The 12,870-nt window shown below is 44.3% G+C and overlaps 1 protein-coding gene across 1 annotated transcript in view; it reads left to right on the top strand.

The window, feature by feature from the left end:
* Nucleotides 1-5,470: 5,470 nt before the first annotated feature.
* Nucleotides 5,471-12,870, top strand: part of slc4a7 (solute carrier family 4 member 7) — a 54,212-nt gene continuing 46,812 nt past the window's right edge. Inside the window, exon 1 of the mRNA XM_044206848.1 lies at nucleotides 5,471-5,653. Coding sequence (XP_044062783.1) covers nucleotides 5,609-5,653 — 45 coding nt within the window. The 5' untranslated portion in view covers nucleotides 5,471-5,608. The remainder of the gene's footprint in view (nucleotides 5,654-12,870) is intronic.

The following is a 12,870-nucleotide window of genomic DNA, read 5'->3' as shown; positions in this document are numbered from 1 at the left end:
TTAGTAGGTGAGTTATTTCAGTTCAGTGTAAGTCTTTCACATTTTCTCTATTCCAGTTTGACGCGTTTGAGATCTTTTACAAAAACTTTTCATCAGAATCAGAAACAGGTTTATTGCAAAGTAGGTTTTCACGTGCAATGAATTTATCTCGGTGTTTCGGTGCACAACGGACGCAATAAAAATAAAAAAAATTATAAAATAATTAAAAAAGTACTGCAAAACACAGAAATCTGATGTAGAAATATTGAATAAAGAATGTGCAGTCGTTCACGTGGGCATCAAGGAAAAACAGAAAGTTAGGAATACTGTAAGAAAAACGGCAGCAGGATCAGAAAACACTCGTGTGCGTTGTTTTGGAGGATAATAACAACATTTTGCTGTTTTTTTTTTTGCAGTGTAGGTATAAGTTGATATATTTAAGCATCTTTGCATCAGAACTGTAAAACAAATATTAGATGGCTTTGTCTTAATAATGATCAGTTTTATTTATAGCGTTAGTATTAACAGTATTAACAGACGTGTTGGGGGCCAGGCTAGCTGTTTCCCCCTGCTTCCAGTCTTTATGCTAAGCTAGTCTAACCACATCCTGACTCCAGCTCCATATTTAACGCACAGACATGAGACTGACCTTTATGTTCCTGGTTTAATATCTGAATAAACGAACTGTTTCCGACTTCTGTGCCTGTTGCTGCTTGTTTATTGATCAACAACAACTGGCATACTGACAGAGCATCACAGTACATTGTATACACTGTGTGCTGAGTTTTCATAATATACTGTTAGACTCCATTGACTTGAATGTTTTAGTCAATTTGATTTTATCACTTTAACACAGTGTGTCACTATTTCCCTATAATGTTGCGATGTGGGCAGCGACTCAGCCGTCTGATCCACCTGCGAACTGGCTCCCGGTCGACCCCCCTTTCCACAGTGTGTTTTTCGATAGAAATGTTCTTTTGCATCCACTTTCCCGAGAAGCCGAAACATCTTTGTATTCTAAGTGTGTCTGATTTCATTTCAACACCTTGTTGCTTTTAAAAGAAGACATGATCATCATCCCGACCGGCAGCAGGATATATTGGTGCTCGACTCAGCAGGTACAGGCCGCTGTGCCGTCTTAATGCAGACGCTGTGGGCTGAACTATAAAGTGGATGGTGTTATGTAACACGCAGCAGGTCAAAGGTCGTCTGAAATATTCATTAGAAAGCTGTGCGGGGCCTCGTCTCCTGCCGACAGCTTTAATCTGCTCGGTTAATGAAAACTGAAGCGAGCGGAGCTGCTTTTGGCTTCAGGTCAGCAGGAAAGTACCTGCTACCTGTCTGTATACGTCACACACACTCGTGTCTCCAGCACTTCAGAGGACATTACATTGACTTACATTCATTTGCTGGAGACTCACCCTGACCCTTAAACCAAGTCTTCACCCCAAAATTCAGTGAATCACGTTATGGGGAAGTCTGTAAACTGACTTATGTCCCCACAACATGAGTAATACACGCTCACACACACACACACACATTATACTGCAGAAGTTCAGGAAGTCCTTAATTATTAAATATATTATAATTTTGAGCTAATTATATGAGCTGTTTCCAAACAGGTGGATGGAAACACACTCGCAGTCAGAACTATAAGAAACCTAATGTTTTGCTTCTTTCTTTCTTCTTTCAAATTCATGAGAAAGTTTTTTGTTTTTTGTTTTTTTGTGTGATTAATACTGAATGTGTGACATTTTGGAAAACTGCCCCGCGTGTTGTTTTCCTGAAGAAAACCTTTAAAGAAAAGACTGTGGGGGTAGCCAGAGGCCCCTGCGCTGCTTTGTGGGAACAACAATGACTTTGCTGTAATGAAATAATCTGTCAGGATTACGGCAGCCGGCAGGAGCAGCAGGAGGGAAACGCCGCACAAACATGGAGCTGCTAATCACAGATAAGCTGTTCAAAAGGTCACTTTACTGTGAAACTGTGTCACCGGCTTCATGTGGCTCCTCCGGCATGATTTAGTCCGATTTGTAACAATTATAATTTGGTTTTCCATCGTCAGCTGAAAACTCTCTCAGTGTTTCCCACAGGAGGAGGACTGTGGTGCATTCAGGGCCTGTTTTACAGTCTGGGAAAAATTACGTCCCTGCTTGCCAAACTAGTTTTCGTAGACTTTTCATGTCTTTGTTTGTTTGATTTTCCTTCATCTTACTCTTACTTACGTCTGCTTCACTTTGTCATGTCCTATGTTTCCCCACAATGCCTTTCAATATACTTTGCTGTACCGTACTAGCAGGAGACCAGGCCAAGTGTGCCAACACACACAATTAAAGCGTCTTTACTGGATATTTTTAGATATACTTGTTTTTTGCAAAGGTGTCTCTGGTGATGAAGCTACAGAGAATCAGCTGAATCTGCAGACACTGGATCCTGATGAAGGGTCATGTTGCTCCGTCGCTGCCGGACGTGGAAATAAGCAGCTGTTCGCTGACAAGTTCAACACGTCAACTTAAAAGGTGACGACATGTTGATGTTGTGTTCAGAATTTGTTTCTGTTGAAAACAAGTGGACAAACACATCTGTTATTGCAGAGTCTCCAAAAGTAGACCAGGAGCCAGAGCCTTCAGGTATCAAGCTCCTCTCCTGTGGAACCAGGTCCCAGTTTGGGTTTGGGAGGCAGACACCATCTCCACATTTAAGAGTAGGCTTAACACTTTCCTCTTTGATAAAGCTTATAGTTAGGGCTGGCTCGGGTGAGTCCTGAACCATCCCTTAGTTATGCTGCTATAGGCCTAGACTGCCGGGAGACTTCCCATGATGCACCTCTTTCCTCTCTCCTCGTCTCCCTCTCCGTCTGTCTGCATTTTTATCCCATTACTGCATGTTACTAACTCGACATCTTCTCTCTCCCGTAGTTCTGTGCTTTCTCGTTTCTCTTGGGCCACCTGCTGCCCCCGTGTTCCTGCAGAGTCTGGATCTGTGGTTGTGGGCCACCTGCTGCCCCCGTGTTCCTGCAGAGTCTGGATCTGTGGTTGTGGGCCACCTGCTGCCCCCGTGTTCCTGCAGAGTCTGGATCTGTGGTTGTGGGCCACCTGCTGCCCCGTGTTCCTGCAGAGTCTGGATCTGTGGTTGTGGGCCACCTGCTGCCCCCGTGTTCCTGCAGAGTCTGGATCTGTGGTTGTGGGCCACCTGCTGCCCCCGTGTTCCTGCAGAGTCTGGATCTGTGATTGTGGGCCACCTGCTGCCCCGTGTTCCTGCTCGACAACTGCTACTACAGTTGTTGTTATTGGCTCTGTTACTGATGCTGACATTATTATTCCTATAGCTGTTACAATAATTTTACGTGGTCTTTGCATTGTGCCCCCCCCCCCAAAAAAACCTAACCCGGCAGCGGCGGATGGCCGCCCCCCCTGAGTCTGGTTCTGCTCGAGGTTTCTGCCTCTTAAAGAAAGTCTTTCCTTGCCGCTGTGGCCAAGGGCTCATGGTGGGATTTGTTGGGTCTCTGTAAATAACATTATAAAGAGTTCGGTCTAGACCTGCTCTGTAGGAAAGGTGCAATGAGATAACTTCTGTTATGAATATATGGCGCTGTATAAATAAAATTGAATTGAATTGAAAGTTTAAAGAGTAACTCAACCTGTAACGTCTCACCTGGCTGCAGTGACGTACAGGTGTACTCCAGGACCCTGTGACGTCACTGTTGGGTGTGCTTAGAGCAAATCAGTGCTTTGCAGCCTGCTGTCGAGTTACTCTGCGAGACTACACGCAGTTTCTAATTTGAAAACTTCACAAATAGCACGTAAAATATATTTCTTAGAGGATTTACTCATTTGTTATGAGCAGCCTGCTGAGCTTTCACACCAGCGTCCAACACGATTTTTCTTCTTTGCAGAGCAGCTCTTTCATTTTTGTTGAGCTTTGCATTGTGGGACAACAGTGTCCATGAACACCACTCCCTAAAGTCCAGTGATTTCAGTCTGCATGCTGCACTACACTTTGTCTTCACACACCTGGAGAAATAGTTTGCAATTCGAGCCCAACAGGATTTCTCAGAGGATTGTGGCTCTTTTTTTGGATAAATGAGCTCTGCAGTGAACAAATGCAGTTAATGTTGTGCTCAACACGATCATCTCCACAAAGCAACGCACATTTTAGGATTTTTGAAACAAAGTAATTACTCAACGCAAAACCCTTTAGGGCTGAAATGATCTGCAACCAACCTGCAGTTCCTGCTACTCAAAGAGACACAGACGGGGGTGAATACCTGGAATTAAGATCCAGGTATTTACTGGGAATCCTCACAGAAATCTCCATTTTTCAGGGAAAACTACTTGCAGGAAAGCCGGGATTTTCAGCATGTGTGCGCCTGTTCAGACGCCTTCTCCACCTCCCACCTGCTTGTACATAAGTTATATGTTTGCCTGTTTAGCTGAATGTGTATCTTACTGAACATTAGTCTGCGTGAAAGTACGTTGAGCCACCAGAAACCGGAGTCAAATTCCTTGCATGTGTAAACACACTTGGCCAATGAAGCTGATTCTCTTTCTGACTCCAACACCAATTGATCGTGTTCGCAAGAAGCCTGTCAGCGTATCAGAGTTCACATCAGTCAGATTTTAGTTGCTCCAAATTATCCAAACAATCTTCTTCCCTCCTTTTACACTATGTGAAACGTTCTTATCAAAGACATAAAACAATATTAGGGTCCGAGGGTTTAGTTACATATTCATTCATCATGTTTGTTTACTTTTTAAAAACATCATGAACAAACGCTGGCAACTTCCCAGTGACAGTGCTGACTGTTGGACAGCTGGAATGAGAAATAATGATTATTATATTAATATATTATTATCTTTTGTTTATTTTGTAGCAGCCTTGCTATCCCTTCTTACTTTTATTTAATGCGATCCTGTTTATCTTTTTGGGAGAGATCTCTGCAGCTTCCTGCCTCTACTTTAAACTCATTCATATAGTATAACAGTATAATAAGTAATAGAGCATATGTAGGTAAAGTGTGTTTGTATATATGTGAATGTACATATCATATCTTTTATAATAATTGTATTTTTAACGTGCAAACAAATAAATAAAATAAAATAAATTCGTCACATACACAAACAGCATGTATAGTGAAATAATAGTTGCAGCGTGCTTTTATAGAAAGAAAAGAAAAAGTGTGAAAAATAAGAAATAACAAATAAAGGATAAAAACTTAAAATTTAGTATAGAAATATGTAAAAATATAAAATGCACATATGTTACAGTTTTAAAGAGGTTTATATACAGTATTAGTATATAGATTTAATTAATAAAGTTGTTTCACTAACAATAACAGACTGAAATGAGGAAAACGCTCTCGTGCCTCGTTACCGGCATAGCTCCGCCCACTGCACTTTCCAGCTCGAGGATTGGTGGAAGTAAAAAGCTCGCTGCCACGTCAACGGAGAACCGAGCTGTCGATCAAAAAGAGGCGGGCTTTACAGCTGGAGTTAATATATTCAGGCAGTTACGAAGTGGTGGTGGAGAGACGCGCGCACAGAAGAAAGGCACCCGGCGGCTAGCTAGCCTGGATGAGTTATCGCCTCCCCGAGGAGAGAAAAGGGTCTTTTCACAACGTTTTGTGGAAATGGAGGAAGACAACAGCGAACAGATGAGACCGCTCCTCACATCTGTAAGTTCCCACTTTCCTCTCAAGTGTTAGCCGGCGGCTAGCGGCTCCTCAGCGGGCTGTGAATTATCTGAGAAAGTGAGGCTTTTCCCCGCTGAGATGTCGCCTGCTGTCAGAAATAAAAGCTCTGTGTAAACTGCTGTTTAAAATGTCTGTTAGTGAACGGAGAACTTCTCAGCCCGGTTGGAAAACAACGGCCGGCGACCGACTGCTTTTGTTTTTAAGGCACCACGCTTATGCCAGGAAGTGAAGTAACGATGCGTGCCCGTTTGTCAGAGGAGGGAACTTCACGGTACCCCGTTATAAAATGTACTGATTCTTGCTACAGGTGCTGCCGCCACATCTGTGTAGCTTCTGAAGTACGTTGAAAAGCCGAATTTGACTGATGAGTAACTACCCTTACCTTCGGCGTGAATCACATCCACCCAGCAGGACTCTTTTTTCATGACATTTCGGCTTTTTTGTTTGCTTGGCTACCATCTCCATCACTCTCTCTACCGCCGAAATACACCGGTCTTGGTGGTAGCGGCCAATAGTGTGGCCTATTATCAAAGTTAAATCAAAGTTACTATTTAAATACGAACTGATAGAACTCTTGTTTTCTTGCCGAACATGAGGTTTGCCTATAATTAATCAGACTATATGATTTGAGTTGTTAAATAACATACCCAGTTTTGCCAGTAAGCACAAATGCATGAAACTAGCAAGTTAACCGATGGAGTTTCGTTTATATTGTTAACAATATCACTGTATCTCATGTGTAAGAGGTTGAAAGACGGGTGTTTAATCCTTGACATCAACTTATTGAAGTGCCCTTTAGGAAGCCAGTAAACCTCAAGTTTGAAAGCCCTCAAACACTGCGTTGTGACGGGATGGAGTGAATCACATTGTCCTTAGTCAGCAGGGAACAGCCGGGTCGAAACTCAAGCAAATGCCCAGTTTGAGTGCCACTGAGCAAGGCACCTGCTCTAATGATGCTGAGTGAGAGGGTCCTCGCCCGTGATGCTGGATGCTGCCGTTACCACGGAGACAGGGCGTGAGTCAGTTTAGTTAAAAACGCTCTGCGAAGACTTTCATTGAAAACTTCACCGGACTGCTGCCTGTCCGCCTCTGTGGAGAAACGCATGCTGTTCACACCGAGCTCTGTGGATGATTGTCTGCGAGTAAAATGTTGAGGCCTCTGCTCTCAGTTGTATTAAGATGATTAGTTACATCCCGTCCCATCGCAAACATCATCAAACAGATTGAGGGCTATTTATGTCCCTTTCAGACACGGAGCCTCTAACATCGCTTTCTGTTTGGCCTGTTAAACATACATGTCTTCGTTGCGTAACTGTTCAAACATGTCTGCACTGTTACAGAGAGAGCTGCGGTGCTCACAAAGCACTTGGCACCTGGTATTCAAGGCGCTGGGGTGATTTATCACCTGAAATCAGTATTGTGATTAACTGTCACCTCGTTAAGGTTAAATTTTAAAAGACACCCGTGTATTAATGCACCCTGTATTTGGTCCTTGTAGTGGAGGATGTGGCCAACTTGCAAGACGCTTATTGCGGACCACCATTCAGTCAGATCAGCAGATAGATCCCTTTTTAGTTAAAGCACATTAAAAACTACTTGCAGCACGGCAGAGGACACACTGAGCGAACCAGCTGTCAGTTTGGGAACACCACATCTAGAAGTTTGACATAACACTAGTAGGTTACAAGTTTGTTGTGTCTTTCTTTCTCATCGGAATAGAGCAGAAAACATTCAGGAAGCGGCTCAAGAAGACAAGCGCCTCCGGCAGCAGCAGCTCAGATCAGCTGTCACAGATTAATGTTAATTATGTGAGAAACTCGATGACAGAACAAAAGTAAACTCGTCTGTTTTGTGCTCGACCAAAGATCGTCCGCGAGGGAAGAAGCTCCGCTCTGTGACAAGTCTGCACAACCGGAGTGCTTCTGCAGCTCTCAGCAGAGTGAGACGTCTTCCCTCCAGCTGATCTCGCGTCAGTTTCAGGAGTCACGTTCTGCGGTTAAACTTATATTATGACAATAACTTAAGCTGATCAAGTTAGTGTAAAGTAAAGTCAGCAGCTACAGCTGTTATTCCAGTGTGTCGGATGCATATTTAATCAGCGTTGCACTTCTTCTGCTTCTATGTAAATATAATAGGGGTGCAACGGTTCGCGAATTCACGGTTCGGTTTCGGTACAGCAGGAGAACAAAAAAATGCATTAACAGTGGCTGTGATTCTTACTGTAACAGTTAATGCAACTCATATTGTCAATAAGAAAAAATAAATAACAGATGTCAGTAAGACTCCTATAGCGTTGGTTAGTGAACGCTGAGAGGAGGAGGACTTCCTGTCTGTTCCGTCTCGTTCCGCTGATCGACACGTCCGGGCGAAGCCGTCGTAAATGACGTGTTTGAAGCGTTTCCACGCTCATGGAGCGTCGTGACTAACCGGGAAAGCGTAACGCTCCCATACAGAGGAGCTTACACCCCTAACATATAAGGATCAGATCAGACTCGGTATTAAAGGAGTCAGATCTAGATCGGAGCCAAAAAAAACCTTGATGGGGATAAATAAAATATGATCGTGTTCTCATGACGTTGTTTGTGTTTACAGTTCGGTTTGGGTGCATAGGGCCTGCGATTACTAGCTGACGCCGCAGTTACTCACATGAACCACATGTCTGAGGAGGTTTCGACGGGGAAAAGACTCGCAGCTCAGAGACGTATTCAACCCGTGGTGAGAGGACTCGACGAGGAACGGCTTTATTTTAAGAGGTCACGAGCCACAAAGCTCGTAGACGCAACAACTACAACGACGTGGTCTCTTTAAGCAGCTTGGGGCAGGTTAAACTAGTACTCTGATCTGCAGATTTGTGGCTCTGCGGGCCCCCCGACTCTCTCCGTCCTCCTTTGCTGATTTTGTTGCTGATCTACGTGTGTTTTGTAAGCAGGCGGGATCCCTCTGTAACACATTCAATCTGCCGCTGACTTCCTGTCAGTAGACGCTCCGTGGAAACTGAGGTGAAGCTTTTCACTCCCTCCATTCAAATCACCCTCAGCTCTGAACAATGTGAGCTGTGTGACGGCTGCGGAGCTCTGATGGAGCAGCTTATTGTTCGGTGCAGATGGAGGCGGAAGTGGCAGCTCTCTGAAGGTTTTCAGCTCAACAATAATACAACATTTATTAGGCTCTCTTGATCCAAAGCAGCAGCAGCACGGGGGTCAAACGCAGCCGGTACAGGTGGGGCTCAACCCCGGCAGGGTCAGTGCAATGTCTGAGCTCCGTCATGTTTAATGTAGTCGTTACAAAAATAATGAGCATTTACATATCTTTTACATCGCGTTTATATGAAAGACAAACGCACATCCAAGAACGCGTCTGCAGGTAAAGACGAAAGATCAGCGCACTGCTGATGATCAGCTAATTTTAATTTAACAGAGCGGCGTTTTGATCTAACGTCAGATAACCATCAGGAAGCAGAACAGGCAGCGCACAGACACAAACGCATTCATCGCCAAATATTATTATACAAGAACATAAATCTAATGCATCAGCTGACTTGTCTGCTGCTACCATGCCTGCTTTTAAATACACAAGGTGGTCTTCCACCTCGTGTAATAAAATACTTAAAATACCGACTTTATTACTACGGGACTCGGTCGATTCACCGTCAGTAGCAACAGAATCAATAAAGCAGCTAACTATGCTACCGCACGTTATCGAAGGCAGCTTCTTCAGGTCGTCCCCTTGTCCCTCGGCAGTAGCAGGCAGGGCTACGTTCACGTTATCGCATTTAAGCTGTTCGTTTATTTCCCAAAAATTCTCTAAGAAAAGGAAGACACCTGTTGCACATTGCTAACCGAGTGAAAGGAATAACGTGATGATTCACACAAGGTATCATGGCGCTCTGGGAAGGTGGCTGTATGTGCAGGCGTGCGTAAGTATACGAGGGGATGTGCGGCATGTTCTGCCTCCTGTCGGACAGGAAGTCTGTGATCCACCTGCGGGTGGAGTCGGGCACGCTCGGCTCGTCCTGCAGCAGAGCCGGGACGAAGGTGTTGAAGTCCACAAACAGGATCCTGGCGTAGGTTCCTGAGGAGTCCGGGTGCTGGAGGATGAAGTGGAGGGCCGTGTTTACTGCAGACTACTCGTTTATGTCCAGTAAAATAGTTTAGATAACATTTTACGACCTCCAGCCTCTGCTTCAAAACTGTGTGTGTGTGTGTGTGTGTGTTCAGCCGAGCGGAGAGTCGTCGTCAGTGTTTGACAGATTTAGCATGATGATGATGATGATGATGACAAAACACATTAAGAATTGCACTGATTGGACAGATGGGGGACGCCCTCATTAGACGGGCTACTACACCGGTGGCAGCGGCTTGACGGCTGCATGTTCCACATACGCCACACAGACGTTTAATGAATGAATGAATTATCTTATTATATGATGGAACCAAGTTTTGGCTTTTATGGCCAAACTTTTTTGGGGCCGGCTTCTCCATATTCTCTTGGAGAACCCCGAACTAACGATTAATCTGCTGATTTTATTTTCTCGATTTTAATGGTTTGGTCCATAAAATGGTAATGTGAGTAATGTTTATCACAATTTGAATAAGGTGACGTCATAAAAATGGCTTGTTCTGTCCAACAAACATCTCAAAACCCAAAGATATTTAGTTTACTATCAGAAAAGATGTTTCTGCATTCTGCTTTTCTGTTTTGTCGTTTTGGACTGAAACTGAAACTGGATTTCAGAACCCGATATTGATATTTTAGAGTTCTGGTTCGATATATCGTTCAGTATTTATTATTTTTTACATAAACACTTTTGATAGGAATCCCTTAAATAATTGTAGTTTTTAAGAACTGGGACCCAGAGGTGTATTGAGCAAAGCGTTTTACAGTGTTAAAAAAAATCAACTTGACAAACTCGAATGGAGAGACTTTTGATGTGACCTCAACCTCCGTGCTTGTGCTACTTACATGCAAATACCTCATCAGCAACAGCCACATCAGATATTTAGGAGACGTAGCCAAAAGGAGTCGGGTGTGGGTGTGTTCGGGGAAACAGTGCTGCAGTCAAACAACTGGCTGAAGCTGGTTTGATAATCACCAGTTGGACGCACGTGAGCAGCCGGGTTGGTTCGTTGTCTGCTTTACATTTTGAAGGTATAACTCGTCACTACAGTATTTGCCTCTGAGATGTAGGAGAGTGGAAGTATAAAGTTGCATAAACTAGAAATACTCAAGTGAAGTACAAGTACCTCGAGTTTGTACTTAAGTGCAGTGCTTGAGTGATGAACTTCGTTACGTCCCTCCGCTGCCGTGGCCCCGTGTTGGGAACCACTGCTCTCCTGAACGTGTCCAGTAAGCATCGCGGCGGCGTGCTCTGCAGACTTTCCTTTTGTCATGATGGTGACGCCTGGGGGGGGGGGAAGATCAGGAGTCGCCCTCCGGAAAGCATGAATATCATGTTTGACGTGTTCGTCACTCGCCCGTCTGATCCTGGGGCTGCTTGAACAGCAACTAGCAGCAAATATGGAGACAAAATAACAGGAACACGCTTTCTGTCATGCAGCCTAAAATCTCACAGTTGCAGCGTGCGCAGGTTAGCGCTGCCGCTACGTCTTATTAAATGCACTTGAGCGCGAGGTTCTCGTCCTCACAGTGGAGCGCTTATTTATCATTTGTGCGCAACAATAAACGGGGAAATTATGAATTTTGACAGAGTGACATTTAAAATCAGGGCTGCACGATGTGGTTAAAAAAAAAAAAAACATATTGCGATTATTTTGACAGATATTAGGATCGCGATGTGATTCACGATTAGTGGGAATGATCATTTTCGCATCACAGTTTTCATTTTCAGTGGGGAAAAAAAACTTAAGATCACGACGACGTGACATTTGTTGGGGTCTGTACCAAACAAACTGGGTTGTTTTCTCACATCTGGAGAGCAACATCTGTAGTCCGGGGGCGTCTCTGCAGCACCGCAGCGCTTCTTTATAATCACACATTTTATCGCAGCTTCTGTGATTTGGATATTGCACTTGGCCATTTTGCTATATTGCTAATTAAAATATTCAGTAGTGGAATTGTAAATGTTCCAGGCAGAATAAGTAGGATTTTCCTAAAAAACAATGTACTGACTCCTACACAATCCCTCTCAAGCATCACTTACGACCCACGAGAAGCGCGTGGCGGTGCTGCCGCCCTCTGCCTGCACTTTCTCAGTTTGCCGCGTTCGGGACGTTCCTGGGCGTCGACCTTTTTGGCCAGTGGTGTGCAGCCGCCAGCCAATGGCAGCGCAGGCGGAGAGGTCGTAACGTAGCGAGCAGCTTACGTGTCTTTCTCCGTCTCCGTCCTCTGCCGTCTCGGCACAAACGAAGCGTGGAGGAGACAGGCGTGGCTACGCGAGACGCTCGCTCGGAGCTGCGTTTACGGACAAATCGGAAAAATACTTATTACTTATTCTGCCTTTTTTTTTTAAAAGCGCTCAGAAAAAATGAAAATTTCAACATGAACTGTGGAAAACTCCGTCTGCTGATGAAGATATGTTGAAAGCTCCAGAGCAGCTACTAAATGGACCTTTCGAGGTGGGGTCGTTTTGTCAGCTGCTGTTTCCAACGTCACGAATGAACTTTGAACCTCAGTTATTCCTAATGTTTTGATGACCCCTTTTGTAAAGATTTTGTAGAAACAAGAGTTTAGTAGATAAAGATGTTTTTTTTTTTTTTTTTTTTCTCAAAGTATCAGAAAAGTATTGTTTTGGTACCGAACCTTTAGAAGTGTTAGATTGCAGTGACCACATGAACTTTCCTGCAGCGCCCCCCTCAGGATAAGGTTAGACCTGGTTGACCCCGGTCACCCGGCTGCCTTATTGTTTCAAAGTGTTGTAATTCAGACCTTCAGTCGGCTGGAACAGCGACTCTATTGTGACTCAGCGGTACCTGTCCAGGTGTGCGCGTGCGTGTCGGACCAGTCCGTCTCACGTGGATTATCTCAGATGTTTTCACCATCTGTAGATTCGAACAATGTCTCGAACAAAGACGGAGGAAATACACAAGAAATGCATATTTGCGCAGGTTCGATAAGCAGCTGAAGACAAACAGAGAAATCGGGACGACAAAAAAAGAACAAAACGGACAAAAGAAAACCAAAACCTGAGCAAAGAGGAGAGTCTGGGAACTGGAGCGGTGGAGGTGTTTTTAACTCTTTAG

This window comes from Siniperca chuatsi, linkage group LG9 (genome assembly GCF_020085105.1).
Source record: "Siniperca chuatsi isolate FFG_IHB_CAS linkage group LG9, ASM2008510v1, whole genome shotgun sequence".
Lineage (NCBI taxonomy): Eukaryota > Metazoa > Chordata > Actinopteri > Centrarchiformes > Sinipercidae > Siniperca > Siniperca chuatsi.
This window is presented reverse-complemented; position numbering and strand designations above follow the sequence as displayed.